Below are 27,983 nucleotides of genomic sequence, written 5' to 3' on the forward strand. Positions count from 1 at the left end.
GGTGGCGGTAAAGCGCCGATAAGTTGCTTGCCACACGCCATTAATCATCATTATCATCAGAAGAAGAACAACAACAACAAGAGGAAGAAGAACAGCAAGAGCAACAAGAACTCACTGCGTGGTCAGTTGTTTCATTTGGAAGATGAGGCACAACTCGAACGTCCCAGCATTCCTCGCCAAGCTGTGGACGCTGGTCGAGGATGCAGACACCGATGAATTAATCTGCTGGAGTCAGGTGATGCTAAAGCAGTGCCGTTATCCCATTAGGATGCTAACCCCAAGTACACAACTAGACAGCCTTAATTTGACAGTTTATTGTTCATCGGCCCTACATCTTCGTGCCACCCAACTAGTCGTGTCAGCATACGGAACAATTATTATACGTTAACTGTCAACTCTGTCTGCCAGCAAGTTTCCTAAATCCTATATCTGCTGTTTGGTTACCCACTATCTGCGTCATGCCAGCATCACTGCTTTATTGAGGTTTTGATACCAAGTCACCGAAAAGCTCACTCTCCCCATGTGGAGTGTATATATCTAAAATAAATCCTTTAGCCCGTTTTGACCGACATTGCTGATTGTTTGCAGGAGGGCAACAGCTTCCGAGTGTTGGAAGAGCAGCGCTTTGCTAAGGAGATTCTCCCCAAGTTCTTCAAGCACAACAACATGGCCAGTTTCATCAGGCAGCTCAACATGTGTAAGAATGCATTATTTCCCTTGTTCACGCTTTCTGACATAAGTTGGTTCTTTGCAGTAGTTGTAAAGTGACCCTGAGTGTCTGCTGGCTGGAACTGTTTGATTCAGGCTATATTTATCCCAGGCTGTAACCTGTACTTTTAGAATTAGTTTCAATGCAACTGAACTGTGATGAGCAGCCAGTTAGGCCTGGTTAGGTAATTGTTCTAGTATTGATTCCCCCCCCCCCCCCCCCCCCCACACACACACACACACACAAGCAAAAGCAGGGCCGGGACCAAGTTTGCAATCAGAAGCTGCTTAGACTATTGACAAATCTGGTGATATTTTCCCAATCAGTGTTTGTCCACAAACAGAGAAAATAAAAGGAGTAGATAGCTTGTTTGATTCAGAAAACAGTCCAAACTCTAAATGTGTTCAGTTCCCTATCATATAGGACTTTGGAAAGTGTCAAATCCTGACATTGTAGCAGCTGCTACTAACAAATCTTTGGCAGAACCAGGGTCGATTGCAGCGTTTTCTCTACATTTACGCACTCTGTGACTTAAATAGCCGCACTCCGAAGCCCTGTGCACTCACAGACACATCTTTAAACTCAGACTGCTTAAAAATATACATATATGCATATACTGTATACATATAGTAGGGTGTGTTATTTCATGTTTTTTTGGGTTGTTTATACCTGTGTGTTTATGTGCATGCAGATGGATTCCGTAAGGTTATACAGATTGACACAGGCATTGTAAAACAGGAGAGAGACGGTCCAGTGGCATTTCAGCACCCGTACTTCAAACATGGACAGGACGACCTGCTGGAGAAAATCAAGAGGAAGGTAGAGGCATCTTTTGTTATTTCTCTGTTCATCAGTCAGCAGAATGCTGCCAATGACATTAAGACTTAAATAGGCTCCAGTAGTGCTCGACAAGCAGATACACCACAAAATCTATTCATATAAGTACGGTGGCAAAAAAATTTGAAACATTTATTTTTTATTTTACTTAATCCCTTATAACACAAATCAAAGCATTGTTCTCATTTGATTTAGGTTGGAAAAGGCATGTGATCTCTTCAGCTAATGAAAAAAATGGAGTCAGGAGATAGTAAGCCTTGAATCTAGTTTATCATACCAGACAAGAGGTGTGTTTTTATAGCTACTGAATATTTTTTATTAAAAACAGGGCTCTGGACTTAACTTTTACATTGGTTGCGCCTAAATTGTAGTTGCACCGTCACACAATTTAGGACCAGAATCCCTCTAAGTGCTTCTGGCATTGAGTAATAGCTTTGGAACACAGTGAAGTAGAGGTCTTTATTTCCGCATGAATATTTTTGGTAAACAGAGGCCTGCAGATGACTCTAGCTGGGACTCATGACCTGGAAAACACAATGGGACCCTAGCATGTAGCCTTGAATAGCCCAAGTTCAGCTTTGGTAACAATACCACAGAAAAATAATATTTTACAGATTTTTCCTAAGGTCATGACTAGGTGTTTTCCACAAAGGCCATTTGGAGAGTCCAAAGGACCCTTTGTAACCATGGTAACGAACTAGGCTAAAAAGGCTACTTTTACACTTAAAATCATACTTTTATATAAAGGAGACAAAACCAAAATCAATTCTCAGAGAATTGAAGCTGTAAACTGAACAAATAAACCTCTAACTTGGTGCATTCTTCAAAATATTAAGGTAGGCCTGTCACACTACCAAATTTAATTGGATGATAAATTGTCCCAAAAGTCATTGCGATAAATTATATTATTGCTATCATTGTGAATCATTTTAAACCACTGAATAATGCAAGTACTGCCTGTCGAAGAGCAATGAACATCTAAAATCGAAAACCTCAGCAACCCCCGCTTTTAAATCAAAGATGGCTGCGCCTTGTATCAACGGTAGTGAAAGTGTTAGTTTTATTGGTTATTACCACCACTGTTATTCAATTTGTCGTACAAAAACTACTGTCAAATAACTGTCTTTGGATATGTTACTACGGTGTTAACATGCACAAAATGATGATTGAAATGATGATTTCCATACAGCCGAAGAGGGTTAAACAGTCAGTAGTCCACAGGCGAGGGGGCTCTTTCAAACCTCTGTTTTCAAATTCTCTATTCTCTTCTTATTATCTTCTTCAGACAATGATTAAATGATTAAGCAGTTGATATTGATTCACAATCACTTGTGCTTCCTAAATGGACAGATTCATAGTGGAAGTTTGAATTGACTTGGGCCCATCCCTCTCCCACCTTGGCCCTATCCCTTAGTCCTCCCCTTCATTTTGCATATCCTCATGGAGGGGTAGGCTGTCCTATATATTACCTGTTGGGACGGACGGGTAGGTCCAAGCGGTAGGACTTTATAGCCCTGGAAACTGAGATTTTTCTGCCCATCACTTCAAACCTAGGAGTAGCCAAAATACCTTGCGAATCAACGGCAAGCGGGGAGAGAGACCCACAAATATAGTATTTTCTCCATTAATAAGGATTTAAAAATTACGATAATGATTGTAATGTCTTACTTTAATATCATTTTAGTGTATTGTAATATTCTTTTTTACAATATAAAAAAAAAGATCCTTAGCATGCTAGCTATCTTTTTTTTGCATCATAATCCTGTTTATCCACATCTTTTCATATTGCCAAATCATAATACATATTATCTCAAGACACTTTATTATGAAGGTCTTGGCTTAAAAAATATAAGTATAGAGAAATCGAACATTTCCCAGAATGAGCAAACATTTGGTGGGAGAAAAAACTCCCACCATTAACTGGAAGAAACCTCTAGCACAGGGGTCTCAAACTCAAATTACCTGGGGGCCACTGGATGCAGTATCTGGGTGAGGCTGGGCTGCATCATGTATTCCACAAAAAAAACTTTGCTAAAAAAATCCAAACTTCTCAAATGTCCTTATTAACAGTTATTAAGCTTCAATGGGTTCTTCTGAACATGAATAGAATATTGAAGAGCATGAACGGTTCTTCTGAACATGCTTTTTCTTGCCTACTTCTTTCTGCCAGATCTGGTACCTCTCGTATTGAAAAAAAAAAAATGAATTATATTAATATGAATATTAAAAAAAGTTTTTAAAGAAATAATTAAAATAAAATATAACAATATAATTTAATCACTAGAAAATTACGGAGCCCCTGTTGACATCGGTGGATAAATTACTAATTTGTGGCCACGCAATAACAAGATAATCTAATAAGTTATATATAAAGCTTTCTTAACAACAGCATCACAATTTTATAAAATGATAACAAATGCAGACTTCTAAGATGAATCCGTCTGCGTAAAGAAGCTCCCAAAACCTCACAGTGCAGCGTGTGCGCAAAGGAGCCTTGGTGTCCCTTGAATTTGCCTTCAATTTAAGAGAGAGTGTGTGTGTGTGTGTGTGTGTGTGTGTGTGTGTGTGTGTGTGTGTGTGTGTGTGTGTGTGTGTGTGTGTGTGTGTGTGTGTGTGTGTGTGTGTGTGTGTGTGTGTGTGTGTGTGTGTGTGTGTGTGTGTGTGTGTGTGTGTGTGTGTGTGTGTGTGTGTGTGTGTGTGTGTGTGTGTGTGTGTGTGTGTGTTCCGTTCGTTTTCTCCGCTGGACACAGAAGTCGCCTTTGCTCAAGATGCCACTTTATTAATCACTGACACAAAGACTGATACCGTCACTGCAGTATAGCCTAAATAAGTCCCACTGCATTGTAACTGGCATGTGTGTGCTTATCTTAAGCGTAGTTTTATGTGCGTTCCGGGACCTGTGCTCGTCGTACTTGCGCGGCCATATGTACTTAGCGTTCCGGCACCTTGTGATTTACAAATGAAGCACTGGATACATCATGACCTGTGCGAAAGAGGGCGGAAAACTTTGACTTTCACCTTCCTGCTCTCCGCACATCCAAAGCCACTCTTTTCTCTTCCCGGCTCTCTCTCGCACTCACTCTCACACACACACACACACGACCCGCCCCCCATGTCACTCACATGCATGCTGCATTCACTGGACAGGCACACAGTAGGAAACCAGAACATCATAACATTGTCCCACACAGAAGCTACCAGCGGGGTTGCTACAATATAAAACTCGCGGGCCGCACTAACATTAAACTTTCATATTAAGGTGGGGGCCACAAAATATCGCCCCGCGAGTTTGAGACCCCTGCTCTAGCAGAACAATACTCAATCTGGGTGGCCATCTCGACTGGCTGGGCTGAGCAGGGAGAAATGGATGTAAAAGAGGGGAGAAAAGAGTTCAAGTTTCAAGAGTTGATTACGGTGAACTATTTAAGTGTTACCATAAATTTAGAGATGGTGTCAAACTCCTGAACCCAGAGTGGGAGTTGGTTTCAAGGGAGAGGAGCCTGTTGGCTGAAGGCTCTATCTCTCATTCTACTCTTACAGTTTTTTTGAAAAACAAGAGAGCCTGTGTATTGTGTTTGAAGTGATCTATTGGGGAAAAAATGGGGTTATGAGCTCTTGGATAATGAAGGAGCTTAATTAAGGGCTTTATATGTGTATGTCATTATTTTTTTTCAGTTTGTCTGAAGAACATGTTTGTTCTGTTTTATAGTTGTGCATGACTTATAAAGTCAGATAAGAGAGAAATTGTTAAAATAAAAAAATATTAAACATAATTTTGTTACATGTAACTCTGTACCGGCCTGTTAATAATTCATTTTCAAAAACAGAACTCAGTATTTTAGTTTTGTGGTTTGGATAGTAAAACATCTTAATAATATGTCTGAGCAGCTTTGTTGGAGGAAATGTCTAAAACTCTCTCTGATCTCTGCTCTGATCCTGGTTTGAGGTTATTGCTGCCAAAGGAGCTCCAACAAATTCTTAGATCCAAGCGATCACCTACTTTTTTGCCAGCACTGTGAATATTTAATTTGTGTGTTCAGCAATGACACAAAATACTTCACACGTTTGTGTAATAAATGTTGAAATGTTTCTTTGTACTTGGATTGAAATCAGATCTATTCAACAATTAAATCCTTGTTATTCACAGAGGTGTAAAGTAACAAATTACATTTACTCACGTTACTGTAATTGAGTAGTTTTTTTTGTACTTTGTAATTTTTTGAGTAGTTTTTGAAATGGGTAATTTTACTTTTACTTAAGTAGGTTTTGACTGAAGTATTGTACTTCGCTACATTGGAATTACATCCGTTACTGAGTAAAAAACAAAAAGGCGCAAGGCAATTCTCACTACAGTGGTAGATCCTGCAGAGTGGATGACGTTCCCTCACGTGCACTGTTTGCGAAAAATATGCGCAACATGCACAACACTGCACATGGAGCCCCTGCAGAGCAGCTGGTTGCCGACGCCTGGCTCCGGAGAAAGAGCGATTTGTTAACTGCTCCGCTGTTCAACAGATGCGGACGTCAAAACATTAGTTCGGCTGTAATATTAGTTCTGCCTCGCATTTCCACCTCCTGGTCGCCAGCCCCACCTGTTATGACTCCGCGCACCACACAGTTTGAGAATCACTGCACTACACAGGGCTGGCCCTAGCACATTTGGCGCTCTATGCAAGCTTCACTCCCCCCCCAAAACGATTTTCCACAAAAACGGAACTGCAACTTACAGATTGTATTTTGCCCTGTAAGACTGCATTTCTTTTCAAACACAACAAAGATAGCAACGACATGATGCAAGCATTCGATTAGACGGTGTCTCTCCTCAGGAGAAGGAAAACATTCCGTAACGTTTTAGCTAGACCTCACATGAAGGTGTTCACCGTTCAAATTCATTATTTCTCATTAAGTTGCGTTCAGTTCAACTTTCTCATTAGAATGAACGTGTTCAATGAACATGTTCTTTTGAAATTGTTCATGCACAACACTGCCTGAAACTAAATACTGGCCTACCTGCCTTGGCCACCTGCGAGCGACTCTTCAGCTGTGCTGGATTGCTGTTCCCTGCAAAGGGAGCCCGGATGAGCTCTTCTCACCTTGAAAATCAGCTGCTGCTCAAACTCAACAAGAAGTTTGTAGACTAGTGCTCTAAAGGTGGACCAAAGTTTAACCAAAAGTTTAAATATACAGTGGGACAATGGCATTTTAACTTTTTATTTTAGCTGTCATGTGGTTCATGTCTTGACATGTCCTCCCAAAAGTTCTTAAATGTTGTGTTGACATGTTGACTATTTTTTTGTAAAGATTCTCCTTTAATTGAAAATAAATGGTTTTGGATTGGATTTGACCCCTTTTTTGAACTGTATAGGTGCGGCCCCCATCAATTTGTTGGAAGTAACTAAGTAACTTTTACTTAAAGTACATTTTGAAATTAACTACTTTTTATTTTACTTTAGTAGATTTTTAGATGGGTACTTTTACTTGTACTTAAGTAAAATTTCATCAAAGTAAAGATACTTTTACGTGAGTAAAATATTTCAGTACTTTTTACACCTCTGGTTATTCGTTAGGGTTTACCTAACTTCTCTAACCACAATATGATAATTTTCAATTACATTAAACATTTTCCACAAAAAATAAAGTGCTGAGTCAGCAGTTCTTTGATATTGATATTTATTTTGAAAATTTCGGTCATGAAAAGGTTCACCCTTCCACATTCAGGGTAAGGCTATGTACAGGCTTGACACATGGTCAATCCAACTGACAGACCGGTCATGGGTTTTTTTGGGCAGAGAATCCATTACACAGCTCCACAATGAAGCAACGACCAAAAACACTCATAACACTTATGTTATGATAAGTGTAAAAAAGGACAAAGTTGTTTCTATGGAGGTTACTGCAAATTATGTAATCAATGTACAAAGTTTTTTTTTTTAGATTAAGGACAAAGAAAGTAATTTTAACGAATTGCTCGACAAGATAGATACCGTCAACCCCTCTCCCTTTCATTTGCATGTTTTGTGCAGTCAACTTGTATGCTACTATTGTTGAAATACTGTAAACCTAAGACTTGATTGTATTTTTAGGTTTCTAATGCTCGGCCGGAGGACAATAAGATACGACAGGAAGACCTGACAAAAGTCTTGGCCAGTGTTCACAGTGTTCACAGCAAACAAGAGAACCTTGATGCCAGGCTGTCAACACTCAAGAGGTATGTGTTAAGCTATGTGCAAAAAAAATATATAATGATAACAACCAAAACATACCTTTTAGAAAATTCCATAATTTTAGAACTAACTTAAGGACGATTTATGGGTTTTGTGGCTGTGAGGGTCTGCCTGTTATTTACTGTATTGAATTGTTTCCCCAATATCAAGTTCATCTGGATATCTTTGCAGATGGTCAGCACTACAAACTTTCTGGATGTGACTGTGCATTACTTTATTCTAGGTGCTATTCCTTTTAAGATTTTTTTTTCTCTTCTTTGTTTCTTTTTCACCGTTTTGAAAAAAACTTACTGTTTGCATGCATGTGTGGAACATCAGTGTTTTACTGCTATGTATTGCTGCAAAATTATAGCGATAGATCACCAAAAAAAAGTATTTTAATAATATGTCCTGGTCACTAACAGTCTAAATGTGTATCCCAAAAAAACTTTCTGTTGAAATGTCAGAAACAACTTCCGACATTATCACATTGTATGGAAACAAAAATTGTAGGAAGACACAGGAGAAAGGTTGGTTGTTCAGTAGATTATCTCTAAGTGAAACTTGTTTTGTTTTTTAGGGAGAATGAAGCTCTCTGGAGGGAGATCTCAGATCTGAGACAGAAACATGCCCACCAACAACAGCTCATTAAAAAGGTGAGCACTATACGGGACCATCAGTTTACACTAGCTGAAGCTGTTTTCACATACAACACATGCCTTCTGTGAGCTCTATCACATTAATTTGCACAACTGCATATTTCTGAGGACAATTTGATTGCAGTTCATAGTACATTAGTTAATCATTCATCCATTCAAGAGTATTTGTATCTAAACAGATATCAGTTTTTATTACTACTGTTCATATTCTGCACATGCTAGCTTGAGTCATCATCAGCAGTCCTGTGAGTGGTGCATCTTTACCAGGAGAATCATCTTTGAATATGTGCTGTAATTATTTCAGTGGGATAAACGGAATACAATGTTTTTGTAGTATCCTAACCACTCTTATGTACTGATAAACCCTCTATTTAAATATTGTTGGCAGTCAAGCTATTAAAACAGTTAGTTGAGTAAATTTGTAATTTATTATAAGCTTGAATGAAATAGCCTTCTAGCTAATTATTTTTTTACGTTATCTTCCTGTGGCAAAAGCAAATATGGTATGTCCAAAATTCATTGCAATCTTTTCAATTTCAATATTGGGAAATTTGAGACTGAATAATACTGGAAAGGAGAAGTTTTGCAACACATCGGAGATCAAAAGGGTTGCACTCAGAATGAATATCTTTCTGGTCCACGTATGGACACAGAGCTAAGTAGAACTGTGGCACTAGTGTCTGTGCTATTAATCTATCAGCATTTCTGTTGTATCTCATGATATATATTTTTTTTTCAGCTGATACATTTCATCGTCACATTAGTACAAAACAACCACATCCTGAATTTAAAGCGTAAGAGGTGAGTTCATCCTTCAACTGGTATCATAGTTAGAGCACTGATCCTACAAACAGGGTCCCTGCAGCTGTTAAAGAGGCACAGATGACCTGATTAGTGAGTCGTGAATGACCCACTGAATGAGGTGCCTCATGAATGAAATATGTTTCTATAAAATGAATGTGAACTTGTGTATAATTTCTTACAATGTGGTTAGAGTGTTGTTGCCTATATTATCAGACTGTCTTGTGGTGATCGAACATGTCATGGTTAGATTTGGAATAACTGCTGATTCACTCCCACTACCTACCCCACTTTTGATTGGTTGTTTTTACAATGCTCATTTTCAGATACACTTTAATTTGTGGATACACTTTAATATGTAGATAATGGAAATGGGATATCATCTGTTTAACAACATTTCCCAGCCAGTGGTGTAACTGTTTATGGTGACTCAGAATGTGAATTTATTGAAGAAGAATTTTATTCTTCAAATTGTTATGTAACTATAATTATTTTATTTTTCCTGTCAACTTGTAATGATCAGTGTTTTAACTGATCATGCATGATAAATTAACAATGAAACCCAATCTCTATGTTAAAAGATTAATCAGTAGAACATTACATTATTTGTTTGAATAACATGGATGATTTTATTAATTTAAATTACCATGATATCTTTCTCAATAACGCAGGTAAATCAACTAACCATTTCCGCACTCTCATAATGTGAACTTTGATAATGTGTCACGGTCTTGTCAACAGGCCAATTCTTATTAACAACAATGGAAAGAAGCCCAAATATATTCATCAGATCTATGATGACAAAGTGTGTGTGGAACAGGTCAGTAAATAAAATAACTTGTGATACAACATGGTAGGTATTGCTTATAATGAAAACTTATGAATCAATTTTTTTTAATATCGATCATTTATAAAAAAATATATTTTCAAGCCTTTGTGGCTATTTTTTTTTTTATCGATACATCTTGTTGAATGATGTGATCTTTGTGTCCCGTAAAGCCATCTGTCAACAGTCTGAATGGTGTGAAGGGCTCTGAGATATTGGATGATGTTATCATCTGTGACTTGACTGAGAATGATGCAGAGGTTATGGCGGAGATCACAGAGGGGTCACATACAGACTATGAAGAAGGGTAAGACAAGTCACATTTTACTTAAGTGAACTTCACATTATTCTACTGCTTTGAAAAATGCTTTCTCATAGATGATGTGGTAACTGATAACGGCTGTTAAACAAATAGTTTCTGATATGCAGCAGTGCAAATCATCAATCAATCAATCAAATTGTATTTGTATAGCCCATATTCACAAATCGAAATTCGTTTCATAGGGCTTTAACATTGGTGTGACATCCTCTGTCCTTAACCCTCAGCAAGACTAAGGAAAAACTACTAAAAACCCTTTAAACAGGGTAAAAATGCCCACTCTTCTTTGCAGAATTGTTTTAATTCAGCCACAATATATGGTTTTCGAGCATTAACGGCTTGTTTGAGGTCATGCCATAGCATCTCAATCGAGTTTTAAGTCCAGACTTTGACTAGGCCACTCCAAAACCTTCATTTTGCTTTTATGGAGCCATTTAGAGGTGGACTTGCTGGTGTGCTTTGGATCATTGTCCTGCTGCATAACCCAAGTGCGCTTGAGCTTGAGGTCACAAACTGATGTCCGGACATTCTACTTCAGGATTTTCTGGTAGAGAGCAGAATTCATGGTTCGATCAATTATGGCAAGTCGTCCAAGTCCTGAAGCTGCAAGCAGCCTCAGAACATCACAATACCACCACCATGTTTGACTGTTGGTATGATGTTGTTTTTCTGAAATGCTGTGTTAGTTTTACGCCAGATGTAACAGGACCACACCTTCCAAAAAGTTCAACTTTTGTTTCGTCAGTCCACAGAATATTTGCCCAAAAGTCTTGGGGATCATCAAGATGTTTTTTGGCAAATGTGAGACGAGCCTTAGTGTTCTTTTTGGTCAGCAGTGGCTTTCGCCTTGGAACTCTCCCATGGATGCCATTTTTGCCCAGTGGCTTTCTTATCGTTGATTCATGAACACTGACCTTAACTGAGGCAAGTGAGGTCTGCAGTTCCTTAGATGTTGTTCTGGGTTTTTTTATGACCTTCTGGATGAGTTGTCGATGGCTCTCATCGTGGTTCGCTGAAGTCCCAAAGCCTTAGAGATGGCTTTGTAACCCTTTCCAGACTGATATATGTCAATTACTTTTTTTTCATCTGTCCTTGAATTTCTTTAGCACGATGTGAAGGTTTGGAGATCTTTTAGCCTACTTCACTTTGTCAGACAGTTTCTATTTAAGGGATTTCTTGATTCAACAGGTCTGGCAGTAATCAGGCCTGGGTGTGGCTAGTAAAATTGAATTCAGCTTTCCAAAGAATGTGGTTAGATTTGGATAGCTTTTTTCCCTAAATAAATGAAATTACCATTTCAAAACTGCATTTAAGTGTGACAAATATGCCAAAAAATAAGAAACCAGGAAGGGGGCAAATACTTTTCTTTATAGCATTGTATATATACTGTTGATCATTCTTTAGTCTGTGAGCCAATTGTTTTCCTTTTCTGTACTTAACAAAAGTCTCATATGCATTATTCTATGCCCTCATGCAAATACATTGTGCGTTTTATTTTTGAATAATTTCAAAGGAAAAAATATAATATCATGCAGGTGAAGGAGCTTAGTATATTGACTCACCATGTTAATCAGTTTTTTTTTTACATAGTTAAACATATGGATATTTTAGGTTAATTTGAGAGATTAAGGTATTATAAATAATCAAATAAAACTAAATATTTGCCTTTTGAAATGTCATGATTTATAAAATGTAATTGTGGAAAGCAATTTATTGTAAGGGTAGAGGTTGGATGCCCCAACATTCATTACTATTACTATTTCAAATGCCAAAAATTTGATTAATGTGCAAATGATAGAATATTGTTACAGATCATTTTGGAGGAACATTTAGTTTGCTCTTGATTGCTGAAGTGAGTGGTATCACCATGGTAAGATTCAAAGAGCTATCTGAGGTCTGTAGACTCTACATGCATATGACTCTGGGTAGTGATATAAATAGTTTTAAAATAATTTCAAATCAGCCATCCCACTGCCTCGGAAGTTATTACAAGTGGATAACATTTAAATCAGGTTAGGCCATCAGTGACAATTCAGTCAAAGAGTAAACGGCAGGATGCTTTAAGAAGTTTCCAACAGAAATACTTAAATGTCATCAGAGGACCGACAAGAAGCTCCTGTCACAGGCGTTAAATTACATAATCAGCGACGGCGCAAGTTTGATTTTCATTAGTCACTTTCCATGCAGAAGTTGGGATCTATAAAAACAAACTTGCTGGGAGAATGTGTGCAACTGAAAACGAACTCTGGCTCATGCACACAAACATTTTTTTAGAAGATAAATAGGCAACACAGACATGGGGTAGTGAATTGAAACCATATTATAAATCGACTTTAAGAGAAGTTTTATGCCAACTCAAAGCATATTACACCAGGAACCATTAAATGGCATTGTAGAGTTACACAACTGAGCGTTTAATAGTTTTTAATAATATATAACACTGTGTGCGTCTACAACTTTTAGATTTTTGTATAAATTCGCTGAAGTGAACATGACCGCTATCAGGTGCACAGAATGCAGAATGGAGACCACATAAATAAATGCAATTCTCAAAAAAATGAAGGGAACACTTAATCATCACAGTATAAAACCAAGTCAGTTAAACTTCAGGGACATCAATCTGTCCATTTAGGACACACAAGTGATTGAATCCATTTCACCTTCTTTGGTGCAAGGGAATAGTTTTACATGTGGTGGCCACAGACCGCTGCTCTCTCCTTGTCCCTCCTGACTTATTATTCTCTATTTTTGTGATCTGCTAGTGTCCTTGTCACTACTGTTAGCATGAGGCGGTATCTGCAGACCAATCAGGTTGCACAGGTAGCCCAGCTCTTCAAGGATGGCACATCCATTCATCCGTTCACAAGAAGGTTTGCTGTGTCTGCAGCACAGTCTCAAGAGCATAGAGGAGATATAAGGAGACAGGCTGTTACATTAGAAAAGCTGGACAAGGCCGTAGAGGGGCATCAACCCAGCAACAGGACAGGCATCAGCTCCTTTGTATGAGGAGGAACAGGAGGAGCACTACAGAGCCCTACAAAATAACCTCCAGCAAGCTACTGGTTTGCATGTTTCTGACCAAACTGTCCAGAAACAGACTCCATGACGGAGGGCCCGACGTCTTCTTGTGGGACCTGTGCTCACAGCCGAGCACCGTGCAGCTCGATTGGCATTCGCCAGAGAACGCCAGAATTGGACGGTCCGCCACTGGGGCCGCGTTCTCTTCAAAGATGAGAGAAGGTTCGCACTGAGCACATGTGACAGGCGTAAATTGTCTGGACACGCCGTGGTGAATGTTATGCTGCCTGTAACATTATCCAGCAGGACCAGTTCAGCGGTGGGTCATTGATGATCTGGGGAGGCATATCCTTGGAGGGTCGCACAGACCTCCATGTCGTAGCCATGAACCTGACTGTTGTTCGGTACTGGGATGAAATCCTCAGTGTTATTGTCAGACCTTATGCTTGTGCAGTGGGCCCTGGGTTCCTCCTGGTGCAGGAACAATGCCCAGCCTCATGTGGCCAGAGTGTGTAGGAAGTTCCTGGATGATGAAGGCGTTGAGGCCAATGACTGGCCCTCACATTCCCCTGTCCTAAATCCAATTGAGCACCTATGGGACGTTATGTATCGTGTACCCAACGCTGCTAAATTCAGCCACAGACTGTCCAGGAGCTCAATGGTGCCCTGGTCCAGGTCTGGGAAGAGATCCCTGAGGACACCATCTGCCATCTCATCAGTAGCATGCCTAGGAATTGTTGGGAATGCATAATGAAAAGCAGAGGCCATACACACTACTGAGTTGCCATGATGCAATTTTTTACTCAGATTTTCGGTGTGGTTTGAATGATTTTGGTTGAATTTGACCATTGCTGTACATTTGCATCAGGAAATATTTTCAACTTTCAATAATTTGTTCATCAAGGTCTGAGGTGTGATTTAGGTGTTCTTTCATTTTTTTGTAGAGTGTATGTTGTGTTCACCTATAATATTTCCATTTCCAAATAATAATAATAATTTAGAAGCTTTAGGTTTTAAATATTTTTCTTTAAATATTGCTTTTTTAATTCATACACTGTCCTCTCTGTCACCCTCACTGCATATTATCAGCTGCAACGCCTTGAAACTTGTTGCATTTTCATTTGTAAGTGATAACACTGCTGTGGCAACCAAACAATGTGTCGCTCATGAGCTATGCGATTCAGGTGCCAGAAAGTCGTCTCCTTGTATGATTTTACCATTTGCCATCAAAATTATAGATCAGCAGTACTTTTCATTGACTATTTATGCTTGAAAGTGGGCATGTAGAGTGGGATATGAGGCAGATTCACATATGCATGTTTCCAGGTGTTACGGCCACATCCTCAAAAATGTTAGAAAAACATAAATATTCACATTGATATTTCTTAATATATAACTGAATCTTTAATTAAATATCCAAATTTTTGCACATGACAGTACTTGTCAGGATTGTCTTGGTTAATGACATGCTGTTTGAAACTACCCTTCCCAGTGATGTAGAAATCGTGGAAGTACAGCTGAACAGCTGTGCAGTCTTGCCAGCGGAGACGGAGGTCAGCACCAGCTGCACAGATAACAAACAGACAGAGGCTGGTGTGCCAGCATCATCAGAGGATGCCCAGAGGAGCAGCATTTTAGACAGCAGTTGCCCGACCAGCAGTGCCCTGCAGCTCAATAAAGCCTCAGGCCTCAGTCTGGAGGACCCCTTCAAGATGATGGACTCCATATTGAACGAAAACGGAGCTATATCACAGAACATCAACCTGCTTGGCAAGTATGTGGCAACCTGCTCTTTATATATATATACACTACCGTTCAAAATTTTGGGGTCACGTCGAAATGTCCTTATTATTCAGAGAAAAGCACAGTTTTTTTCAATGAAAATAACATTAAAGTAATCAGAAATACACTCTTTACATTGTTGCTGTGGTTAATGACTATTCTATGTGGAAACATCTGTTTTTTAATAAAATATCTACATAGGTGTATAGAGGCCCATTTCCAGCAACTATCACTCCAGTGTTCTTATGGTACATTGTGTTTGCTAATCACCTTAGAAGACTAATTGATGATTAGAAAACCCTTGAAAAACCCTTGTGCAATTATGTTAGCACAGCTGAAAACTGTTTAGCTGGTAAGATAAGCTAGAAAACTGGCCTTCCTTTGAGCTGGTTGAGTATCCCGAGCATCACATTTGTGGGTTTGATTATACTCTCAAAATGGCCAGAAAATGAGAACTTTCATGTGAAACTCGCCAGTCTATTCTTGTTCTTACAAATTAAGGCTACTCCATGAGAGAAATTGCGAAGAAACTGAACATTTTCTACAACGGTGTGTACTACTCCCTTCAGAGAACAGCCCAAACGGGCACTAACCAGAGTAGAAAGAGAAATGAGAGGCCCCGGTGCACAACTCAGCAAGAATACAAGTATATTAGAGTCTCTAGTTATAGAAATTGACACCTCAAAGGTCCTCAACTGGCAGCTTCTTTAAATGGTACACGCAAAGCGCCAGTGTCAACGTTTACAGTGAAGAGGCGACTCCGGGATGCTGGCCTTCTAGGCAGAGTGGCAAAGAATAAGCCATATCTGAGACTGGCCAATAAAAATAAAAGATTGATATGGTCAAGGAACACAGACATAGACAAACAAAGATTGGAAAAAATTGTTATGGACAGAAGAATCTAAGTTTGAGGTGTTTGGATCACACAGAAGAACATTTGTGAGACGCAGCACAGGTGAAAAGCTGCTGGAAGAGTGCCTGACGCCATCTGCCAAGCATGGTGGAGGTAATGTGATGGGCAGTGGCTGCTTTGTTTCTAGTAAACTGGGAGATTCGTACAAGGTAAAACGGATTATAAATAACGAAGGCTATCACTCCATTTTGCAACGCCATGCCATACCCTGTGGACAACGCTTGATTGGAGCCAATTTCCTCCTACAACAGGACAATGACCCAAAGCACACCTCCAAATTATGCAAGAACTATTTAGGGAAGAAGCAGGCAGCTGGTAAGCTGTCTGTAATGGAGTGGCCAGCGCAGTCACCAGATCTCAACCCCCTTGAGCTGTTGTGGGAGCAGCTTGACCGTATGGTACGCAAGAAATGCTCATCAAGCCAATCCAACTTGTGGGAGATGCTTCAGGAAGCGTGGGGTGAAATTTCTACAGATTACCTCAACAAATGAACAGCTAGAATGCCAAAGGTCTGCAATGCTGTAATTTATGCAAATTGAGCATTCTTTGACGGAAAAAACGTTTGAAGATCAAAATTAATATTTAAAATAAATATAATTATTTCTAACCCTTTCAATGTCTTGACTATATTTTCTATTAATTTTGCAACTCATTTGATAAAGTGTGAGTTTTCATGGAAAACACTAAATTGTCTGGGTGACCCCAAACTTTTGAACGGTAGTATAAGTGAATAATTTCTCCCTTTTTTTCAAGAGCTTCTTATTCCATATCAGGGCCATTCAAATTCAGTAGCAATTGAGCAACAGGATAACAGAATATTGGACAACTAATGGCTACAAATAACTAATTAATAGATATTTTTTTTGGCTAAAAAATGTTGGCCCTCCATGTTTGATTTTCTTCTGTTGTCTAGTTTAATCATGCAAGTTTTCCCCACTCCAGCTCAGTAGTTGGCGGTAAGGCAGTTTCCAACTGCAATAAAAAACCTGAAGAATCATGCAAGTTTCTGTTATATTCCAAGTCTCTGGACTCGCCACTGTGAAATTGTTTCCTACAAATCGCAAGTGTGTGGTCTTGCGTTGTGGCCAAATCGTCTTGTGTTGTGCTCTGGTGATTATAAGATTAAAAATAGGGTAAATCTGTCATTAAGTCTGTGGCCTCCCAATTTTGTATAATTGGTTAAGAGTTGAAAATCCTTTCTTGCACCAGCTTTAAGTGGGTCATGTTAACATGGTAGGGATGTTCCAGAAATCTGTAAGGCTGTTGTTTGATCTGCACACCCTCTGTAGGGAAAGAAAGCCGTTCACCAATGTAGGCTATTAGCCAATCTGTAAGGAATATTCCCTGGGTTAATTCATTCAGGCCCACTTTTTGAGGATTTTTGTAATACTTTTATATTATGTTCTGGCTAATCCACACATAGACATCAAAGGGGGCTTGAGCTTAAATTTGATTTATATTCCTGTTTGCATTCAGAAAAGGAAGGAGAAGGAGCACCAGGAAACAGCCTAGATTAGCAAATCTCTAAATTAATGGTTAAAAACAAGTACCAGCAGCAACACCAGAAGAGATAACAGATGATTCGGAAGAAGGCTTGTAAGGCAACACCTCACAAAGAGACCAAAGACGATCAGGAAATCACTGTTAGCGAGGTGGATAATGTTCAGTTTGAGGAAGTTATAGAAGAAGGTGAGCTTGAGGAAACAGAAACTGTTGAGGAAAAATTGCATCCTTAAAGAATCCAACAGATACCACCCACAACCAAGCTTTTGATTTCAAGGGTGATCATTTTCTATTTGAAAATATGTGTTGATAGAGGACCATGCCAACCTGTCTTCAGATTTCCCCAAAATACTGAAGGCCAATCATTTAAAAAGAAGTGGAATGATAATAAGCCATGGTTGGAGTATTTGCCTGACATGGACAGTATGTGCTGCCTCAGTTGTCGGCTTTTTCTTAATGAATAAAGGTACAGCAACAGTGCTTGGAGAGTCGCTTTGGTAAACGACTGGTATAAGGGACTTGAAAAATGCAAGAGCATGCAGACTCAGAGGCCCTCTTAACAAGCATGGGGCGATGGAACACATACAAAAAGAATGCTTTAGAAGCAGCTTTTAAAGTATCAGGTGGTCAAGGCGAGGCAATTAGAGAGAGGAAAAAAAAAACAAGAAACAGACATTTTGAGCTGATTAAGTGACATCATTTTATATCTTGCATGACAGGGGAGGCTTTCAGTGGTGACTTGTTCAAATGTTTAGCCCGTACGACAGTGTACTCAGGCTACATTTGGAGAATGACCAGAAAAAGGGTAAGAAGAGGTTTTGGGCGGCTGTGGCTGAGGGGTAGAGTGGTCGTCCTCCAACCTGAAGGTCGGCGGTTCGATCCCCAGTCTGAACAATCTGCATGCCGAAGTGTCCTTGGGCAAGATGCTGAACCCTGAATGGCCCCCATAGAATAACAAAGTGCTGGGATAGATGCACTGTAAGAATGTTTGTGTGATTGGGTGAATGTGAAACTGTAGTGTAAAGCGCTTTGAGTGGTCATCAAGACTAGAAAAGCGCTATTTGAAAAAAAAATCCATTTACCATTACCACTCCTCTCAACAGAACACAAAATTATTTCATACAAGCTCTGGCCCCATTCACAAAAAGAGATATAAGGAAAGAAATAAAGGTGGCCAATATATTTTCAGGCAGGTCTCTCATTTGTCGTGCGTTATGTGTTTGAAATAGAAGTCAAGGAGGGCTTCCTCCATTTCTTCAATGTCTAAAAAAACTAAAACAAATGAGGAGATGGAGAAAAAACGTATTGACTGTGGCTGAGGGGTAGAGCGGTTGACCTCCAACCTGAAGGTTGGCAGTTCGATCCTAAGTCTTCCACATCTGCATGCCGAAGTGTCCTTGGGCAAGATGCTGAACCCCGAATTGCCATCATAGAACAACTAAGTGCTGCTTATAGTTGCACTGTGTGTGTGTGTGAATAGGTGAATGTTAAACTGTATAATAAATAGCTTTGAGTGATCATCAAGACTAGAAAAGGGCTATATAAATACAAAACAATTTACTTGCTAAAGAGCAATGGCCTACAGATCCAAAAACTGGTCAAGGCTATGAAGTGCTGCCAATATGAGTGGTCAATTCACAGGACTGCAGTGAACAATACTGCAACACAATGACAAGGCTCTGTATGTGCATTGCCAAGCCCACTGCTTAGATTTGGTATTGTCAAAATCAATAAATAATTATAAGAGGTTCCCTTGTTGTCACTTGAGCCCCTGCCCTGCAAAATGTCTGTGCATGTCCCCGATTATGTGTTAGTAATGGAGCATTGTTTGTGTGTGTCTGTATGTCTGTGTGTGTTGTCAGGGTGGAGCTGATGGACTATCTGGACAGTATTGACTGCAGTCTGGAGGATTTCCAGTCCATGCTATATGGAAAGCAATTTGGAATTGATTTTGATGCCATAGAGGTAAAAATGAAATCCCATTCACACAAAAACATAAAGATGATCAATACCTTATATAATTGTTTTGACAATTTTCACAAATTTACTGCGATAAAGATAGCACTGTTGTAGAACGCATGTGCCACCCTTCTAGACCAGGGGTGTCCAACCTTTCTGTCCCGAGGGCCACATACAGAAAATCACTTTTCACGAAGTTGTGTCGATGGACTTGTTTTAATTTATGGTTCTCCAAGGTTTGCGCGCGTTGCAAAGCAATTCACCGCCAGAACACTAGGTGGAGTAAAGTTTTTTGTCAAAGACAACCTTAAAGACGCCTTCTTTGTGTGTGGCAGTCATCGTCGACTGTTTATTACTTTTTCTGGAGGACAAATTTGTCCCTGATCTTTCTCCACAGCTTCATACCTTCGTCGACCTGCAAAGCGACTTTAGCCTGTGCGAACCCCTCTTTCATGTCTCTGAAAACGCAGAAGCACGGCCGGCCTTAAGTGCATCAACCCCGAGGGTACAAACCCAGAACAACAAGAATCAAGAAAGTAAAATTTCTTCAAAAATAAACCAAAACAAAGTGCTATAAGTAGGTGCCATTTAAGTGCTTTTGGACACCCCTGTTCTAGACCTATAGCAGCATAGCTAAGAGCAGGTCTAAGACAAGCCTGGACCAGCTCTAACTAAAAGCTTTATCAAAAAGGAAGGTTTTAAGCCTACTTTGATCATATGTATGATGTTGAGAAGCATATTGTCACTGTATTTATTTTATGAAATTATGGTTAGGAGAATCTGACCATCTGTCTCATGTCACTCCTGTAGATACTGTATTAAGTTATGAGTCAGAATCAGTCCTTCCTCCTGTTCTTTCCTTTTTCCTCGCTGTCTTCAGCTGCCCAGAGTTTCCCATTAATTGTCTAGGATGTGGCACCTGCCATATTCAGATTTTAAAAATCCAAAGTAAATCAATTATGTGTTGTACCTCATTACTATGCTTGAAAAATGCACAAGCATTACATTGATATATATTGGTCTTGTGATATATTGCTATTGTTATTACTGGCAAATGGTTATAATTATTTATTGTTTTATTGCCCAGCCCCACTTGAGATTGAAGGTTTTTTTTTTTGCCTCTCTGTAACAGTTAGCTATTCGCTTAATCACTGCAATGTGATTTTGTTACACAGGTAAACTATTGCTATTTTACATGTTTGTTGAACAGTTGGTTTGATTAAGTTCTTGTTCTGCTTATTACTTTTTTGCAGCACAGCAACTAATCAGTATACTTGTAAATGTGTATGTGTGTACAGCCCGGCCTCAGGAGTAGAGGACAAGGAATCAGACCGCGCAAGTGCGCATGTGGCTTTTAGAGATTATATTTGGATATCTCTTAATAATCTGTTATTACAAAAAGTGTAAAAAATATATGGTTCCATATAAAACTTTGATGGGACAAATTGAAACTGGGCAGGCTTTGGTCTTTACTGTTAAAAGTGTAAAATGAGCACTGGCTGAGTGGAAAGGGAGGTAACTCTACCACACACATGGTAAAATGTGACCAGGCCAAATGTGCTTTTGCCCTGACCCAGAAACTGTGGGGTAATTTTTTCTCTTGTGGCTGCCACGCTATCCCCATCTTGTTTTGACACTTTACTTATCTCTATTATATGCTACTTTTGACGTTTTAATTGATCAGTTTGGCTGCTCATTTGGACAATCTAGAGATTTGGGTCCAGATTTTTTCCAGTTTTCCTTTCACACATGCAGGAGGTTCACTGCTCAGTCATGTTGACAACAGATACAAATTTTCTCTGGGGGTGTATTTTAAGTGTGTTGCCTTTTGTAATGGTTGAGGTTTACAAAGGAAAGAAACTTCATTGGAACAATACAAGTCCAGGGGAGCATATGTACTCCAAGTATTACAAGTAAGAAAGATTTTTGTAGAAAAACTCTTCTCTCATTGTATTTATAGTGGAGCTGCCTGCGAATAATACAGACTGCACTTGTAGACATGTCACTATTGTTGTCCATAACAGACAAAAAAAAATGTAAACTTTTTATTTTGGGGTTTTTTTAAGCTGTTATGTGTTTTATAGGAGAGTGTGCCCTCCAAAGAGAACACTGCACAGCTGAACAGAGACAGGACAGAAGAAGAAAACATTGGTAAGTTCAGAATACTTGCACACTAACAGCCTAACCTCCATTGACATACAGTGGAATTAGAAAGTATTCACTCTTTGCATACTTCATTGTGCTGTAGGTTTCATTTTCAATGAAGAAAATGTACACTAAATAATCCATAGTGATACTTTTACAGACAGCCAATGCAGAGAAGCTAAGCCTGGAGTATTGGCTCTCTTCTTCTAGCTTTTCTCAGACTTACTAGGACATCTCGATAATAAAGAATTACAGTAATGCTGATTAGAGGTAACAAAAGCATTGACCAGTTTCTCAGCATCCAGGTGAAAGAAGGCTGTCCTAGAGACTTGTTTTATGTCTGAGTCAATTGACACACTCAAAACATAACTCCAAATAATGTTTCTTTGAAGTTCATTGACTTCAGTTTTGTCTGAATTTAGATGTAAAATGTTATGCGTCATCCAGGCTTTAATGTCTTAAAGACATTCCTGAAGTTTAAATTATGTGATTCAGGCCTCACAGATAATTACAGCTGGGTGTAATCTGCGAAATAATGGAAATGTTGCAGTGTCATGGCAATTATTTGATTACATAGCAATACTTTTATTAGAGGAATACACAAGTCATACTTGAACACATAGCAGGCACTCCCTCTGTGTGAGCAACAGACGCCAGTGATACACAGCAGTGCAGCAACCCAGTTGTCACGTGCTGCACAGGCAGCCAGATCTTACCCTACTGTAGCCCTATAGTCCAGAATGTTGGCCCAGATCCATAACAGATACATTCATAAATTACATTAGGCACCAGTTTATTGTACTTTTTACATCAGTGAAAGATTTTAAAGGGGACATATTATGAAAATTCCACTTTTGTAGTGCTTCTACACATTAATTTTGGTATCTGGCATGTCTACCGTCCAAAATACTCTGGACAAAAACAACTCCCGCGATTTGTTGTGGTTCCTCTATTTCAGAAACGATGCGCCAGAGTGCGTCGAATGGGATTACAACCGAAATAAACGTCATATTCAAATCATGCCCATGTAGGAAGCTACATGGCTTGGACGAGCAACCGGCCCGGTTAGCTCGCGAGCCATCGCTCCCGTAGTTCCCTAGGGGCTCCCCCCCGGCTCGCTAGCTACCGGGCTGGTGGAGCCCGGCTAGCGAGAAAGTTGCTAAGTTGGCAACACTGGGCGGGGCACTCAAAACAGGTCAATCCGAACTGTGGAAAAATGGGCATAATATGTCCCCTTTAAGAAGACAATATGTGTGTTAGTTACTGTTCCAACATGATCCCTCACTTCATTGTGTTAGTTTGAGTTGAGGTGCGGAGACAGTGAGGATACATCAATTTAATCCTCATCAGAGCTTTCAGTGAGCCCTGTAAACTGAATGGAAGCAGCATGTGTCTATCAGTTGGTTGGCCGTCCGCAGTGTTACATCAGCACAAAGTGTAATTAGTAGTTCTCTTTACAACACATATGGTGACATTTTTTGCATGATAACAGTCAGGCAAATGGTGATTATCGATTATGTTCGATTTTTGACCATTTTTTTTCCTTTTCCAGATAAGCAGTTAATCCAGTACACCTCCTGCCCCCTGCTGGCCATCCTAGATGGCTGTACCCCTTCTCCAGAGTTGGACCCAGGCACCAGTGCCAGCAGCAGCAGCTCCTCTGATTTCGCCATCATCCAGCTTCAGCCCTCCTCCAGCTCAAGTGCTTCTGTGGAGACTGATTCCCCCTCAGAGCTGCTGGACACCAGCCTGGAGTCAAAACATCCAGTCCGCAACTCTTTTGTCCGCCTGGAGCCTCTGACAGAAGCGGAGGCCAGCGAGGACACACTCTTTTACTTGTGTGAACTGAGTCCTGTTGGATTGGAGGTCGACTCCACCCAGCTTGAAAGAGTGTGAGCAGACACTGATGCTAGTCACACTGATATTGGTTCACTGACTGTGCCCCTTCCATCTTCCAGATAATGCTGACATTGTGTGATAATCTTCCTCACCTCTCTGGCATGTGTGTTTTGGTTGAGAACCAGCAACCAAAGGGAAGGCAGCACTAGGCTAGTGTAAGAACTACTGCAGTTTGTACCATGTTCCACATTTTTCCATGCAAGACTAGAGTTCAAGAGAAATCTATACTTTTACAGATATGATTTTATCACTCGATCAAAACAGAAAACATGTATGAAGGACAAATATGTATTAATTTCTTAAAAGACATCGAGATAAAAGGTCTCCTATATCCTTAGGTAAACATTTTGACTTATGTGTCAGCAATATTCCAGCTAATTGTTGTCTGCAAATCCATGGTAACATCTGGACCCATTGAAAGTACTATAGATTCAATTATATCACCCATCAAAAATGATGGGAATTATAGAAACCTTGAATCTCAAATTAAAACCATTAAAAAACAGTAGCTTCGTTCTATGTTGTTATTACAATGGTATATGGTTTCAGAACAGCCACACTAGAAGGTGGAGTGAGAAGCCAGCCATCATTGTAAGGAGGGGGGGTGATATGGTTTAAATAAGGGGTTCATGGTGAACATTTCAGTTTCCAGGAAGTCATTCATACTGTTAGTTGGTAGTTCACATATATCTACCACGAGCTAATGAAAAATGTCCAGCCTCTGTGTCCTCTCACATTAGAAAGAGGTCACACTAAAGTTATAGCGTGGATCTGGGTTGAATGCTTAAGAAGGTTACTGAACTGGTTGGACACAGACCTCCTTAATCCAACATCCTAAGAGGGTTTCCAACAAGCCTTTTAGAAGCAGAGTAAACTATGTTCAAGGTTCAGAACATTCTATTCATCAGTTTCTTGCATCCCTGGAACCCACTCACTCTTCGGAAACAGCCATTTGTGTAAACCTGTGCATATACAGGCAAGAAGTATAAATTGTCATATAAACTGCCCTGAACAATATATACTTTTACTGACCTTCAAACCAAATAGATCTTTGAGATGCCCTTCATATACTGAGAATAACTACCGTATATCAACATGTTGAGCAACTGTTACTGTTCCTGAAATAGATCGGTATCTGGGCAGAAACAGAATAATCTGAAGAGAAATTTCCTGTCTGGAAATGAAACCTGCTTCTTTTTGATGGTTCCAGTACTTTATTTTTACAACTACGAATGTTTTCTTTAAAGCAAAGGTCTCGGATGTAAAACGAACTAGAGCTACGTTGTAGCACTAACGGGCCCGATTTCATGCCTGTTGCGGTCGGTGAAGATAGAGCGATCAATGACCAAGCTCACGTCTCTGCGTTGCATTCATTTTGCGCTCTGCGGCAAGGATAAGCGCTTCACTCCCTGTAGCCAGCAGGTGGCGCTGTGATTTTAAGTCATGATTTCTTTGTTAGTGTCATCAGTTCGCGAGTCTAGTCTTTCTAGTTTGCACTTGATTGGACAAAATATGTCAGAGATACAGAAGCTTGTGTTTTGATGGCGTGTAATCAAACTTTGACACCAGGCCACGGTCACATCGGTGATGAAATCAAATAGACCCAGTCAGTTTATATCTCCTCTTGTTTAGGTGACATTCCCAGAAGTTGAAGTTGATCTGATGAAAGCCCAAGGACAAGTTCATCCGATTAAAATTGTAGAAAGTGGCCAAAATGTCGAACAAATCCAAAATGGTCGGCTTCCTGTTTGGTCTAGCATATCTATTTAACAGACTTATTTCTTTGTAATGTGAAGATAAATGTCCCTATCGATTTTTGTAGGTGTAGGCCAATCGAAGTGCCTGTGCTGCCTTTTTCGGGGGCGCTAGTCAGTTATTTTGCCACGCCCATTCCTAAAAATCATCTGAATGTCTTCAGGGGGGGGGCTCATGCTACACAAATGTAGTTTGAGGGAGATAGACCCTTAAACACGGAAGTTACAGCAATTTGCCAGCAGGCTTTGGTTTTCAGTCACGATTTCTGTGTAGATGTCATCAGGTCGCGACTCATGTCTTACATGTCTAGTTTGGACTCAGTTGGACCAAATATGTCTGAGATACAGAAGCTCATGTTTTGATGGCGTGTAATCAAAATTTGACGACACGCCACGGTCACACTGCAGAAATCGCATGACGAAAAGTTACAATTCGAGTAAGTTTTGATCTCCATCTTGTTGTGATGACACTCATCTAAATTTTAAAGGGGACATATTATGAAAATTAAATTTTTGTAGTGCTTCTACACGTTAATTTGGGTATCTTGCAAGTCTACTGTCCCAAAAACTCTGGAAAATAACAACTCCCGCAATTCGTTGTAGTTCCTCTATTTCAGAAACGATACGTTAGAGTGCGTCTAATGGGATTACGACCGAAATAAACGTCATAGTCACACCATGCCCATGTAGGGAGTCTTGCTACATGGCCTTGGACGAGCGAGCTAACGCTAGCATTTTTTGTCTGACTACATTTCTTGTAGCACTGCAAAACATCACCAAGTCAAGTGACCTTAAAGCATCGTGGCAGTGACCCGGCTGCAGTCAGACCGTGCATTTGACCTTCTCCAGCTACAGCTCCTACGGGCTACCTCTATGATGTCACAACTCTGCTTTGATTGATTACCTCCATAATTATTACTAGTCAGAGCTGAAACCTGATGGTAAACAACTGTTCCTGGTCTACCTCTCCTCGTATTGAAACTATAGGCGTATATATTATATGTAATGATATATACATATATGATTATGACACTATTAAATATTCCCTCCATATACAATCACTGGAAGTGCATATCTGTTGGTTTGTCTTTATTTCTGTAGTTGATATTTCACGTGGGTCTTACTTTTTATTTCTAATGAGCTGTTCTCTATATCTCCAAAGATGTTTTTTTTTTCAGCTGTTCTCAGTCAACTTCTTGTTCATTGTATTCTTTGTTCTTTGTCCATGTTTTGTAACTCCACCCCTGGGAACACTGGCAGAAACATGTATACCAGTAACTCAGAGGTGTGGACTCGAGTCACATGACTTGGACTCGAGTCAGACTCGAGTCATGAATTTGATGACTTTAGACTCGACTTGACAAAATGTAAAGAGACTTGCAACTCGACTTGGACTTCAACATCAATGACTCGTGACTTTACTTGGACTTGAGCCTTTTGACTTGATAAGACTTGCTCCTGTCCCCAAAACACAAAGATTAAAAAGTATGTTATTAAGGAACGCTCTGAATCTTTCATCGTGTTTGTGTGCGTCTGTGTGTGCAGCGCCGCCGCTCCAAAACGCGCACTACGCGCTGTGCGTTGGGCACCAAGTCCTGATGGGGCACCAAAAAATAGGCAACTGAAAAATCATCATAGTTATAATAATTATGTAGCCGAGCGTTTGGTTGTATCATAGGTACGGCTTCAGCCGACAAAGGACACGAGAGCAGGTCATGCGCTCGTGAAAGCACACCCGTTTATTCTCCGTTCATTTTACAACTTCACTATTCACAGCACCAACTTCCTTTAAACCCCCCTTTCAAAATAAGAGTCACTACCAACAACCCACTTAAAACCGGAAATACAAATCAACCCTCAACAATAACGTCATTAAATAAATTAGCTTACAATTATAATGCCGATATTATTTCAGTATAGAAATATTAGGTACCTTTTAGCCATGTTTATCACAAAAAAGGCAGAACAAGAGATATATTAAATTGCTCAAAAAAAGTTAAAGAAGATTGACTATTATTGATGATTATTTAACGTAATCATAGAGGAGTTATGCTTAGGGCACCAAAATGGCTCGCAGCGGCACTTGGTGGAATCATACTACGTCCCCATCGTGCACAAATAACTGACAGACTTTTGGCCAATTTGGTCTTTTGCAAATGCAATGCAGCATAGGGCCCTGACATATAAAAAGCACAACCCTGTTCATTATTATGTTCAAGTATTTGTTATGTTTCTCACATCTACACACACACACAGACAATATGAGGTGATATAAATGAGATGAGATCAACACAGGACAGGACAGAAACTGCTGTGGAACTAGTTAAAATGCAAAATACAATGTTAGCACTTTTGTACAAATAATTACAGTTGCACTTGTTTTTTTTCAAATGTGTTCATTCTGTAGGAGTGGTTTAAAATGAAGAATATTCTTGCAAAATATGAGTTAAATGTTAAAAATGACTGGTTAATAGTGCAATAGGGAAGTGCAATGTTGGCACAATTTTTTTTCTGCAATTTCAATTGCACTTGTTTTAATAAATAAATACAGATTTTAAAAGCATACATGATCTGTGTAAATATATTATTAATCAGTGATCAAAAGGACTCGAAAAGACTCGAGACTCAAACTGCAGGACTTGGACTTGACTTGAGA

At 39.6% G+C, this 27,983-nt stretch overlaps 1 protein-coding gene across 1 annotated transcript; it reads left to right on the top strand.

Moving 5' to 3' along the window:
* Positions 1 to 70: 70 nt before the first annotated feature.
* hsf2 (heat shock transcription factor 2) lies at positions 71 to 27,890 on the top strand. The gene is made up of 12 exons (XM_062411265.1): positions 71 to 235; positions 589 to 697; positions 1,401 to 1,528; positions 7,630 to 7,754; positions 8,330 to 8,405; positions 9,148 to 9,209; positions 9,951 to 10,029; positions 10,209 to 10,342; positions 14,865 to 15,146; positions 19,433 to 19,535; positions 21,614 to 21,680; positions 23,227 to 27,890. Exons 1-12 carry the CDS (start codon positions 143 to 145, stop codon positions 23,568 to 23,570), a joined length of 1,602 nt encoding a protein of 533 aa, XP_062267249.1. The 5' UTR covers positions 71 to 142; the 3' UTR covers positions 23,571 to 27,890.
* Positions 27,891 to 27,983: the final 93 nt, after the last annotated feature.

Source organism: Platichthys flesus, chromosome 18, assembly GCF_949316205.1.
Source record: "Platichthys flesus chromosome 18, fPlaFle2.1, whole genome shotgun sequence".
Classification (NCBI taxonomy): Eukaryota; Metazoa; Chordata; class Actinopteri; order Pleuronectiformes; family Pleuronectidae; genus Platichthys; species Platichthys flesus.

Bases quoted from the DNA above. Each gene is read 5' to 3' on its own strand.
- hsf2 (XM_062411265.1), top strand. From the start codon at position 143: ATGAGGCACAACTCGAACGTCCCAGCATTCCTCGCCAAGCTGTGGACG. The intron at 9,210-9,950 runs GTGAGTTCATCC...TCTTGTCAACAG, and splicing joins CTGAATTTAAAGCGTAAGAG to GCCAATTCTTATTAACAACA. The intron at 21,681-23,226 runs GTAAGTTCAGAA...TTCCTTTTCCAG, and splicing joins GACAGAAGAAGAAAACATTG to ATAAGCAGTTAATCCAGTAC.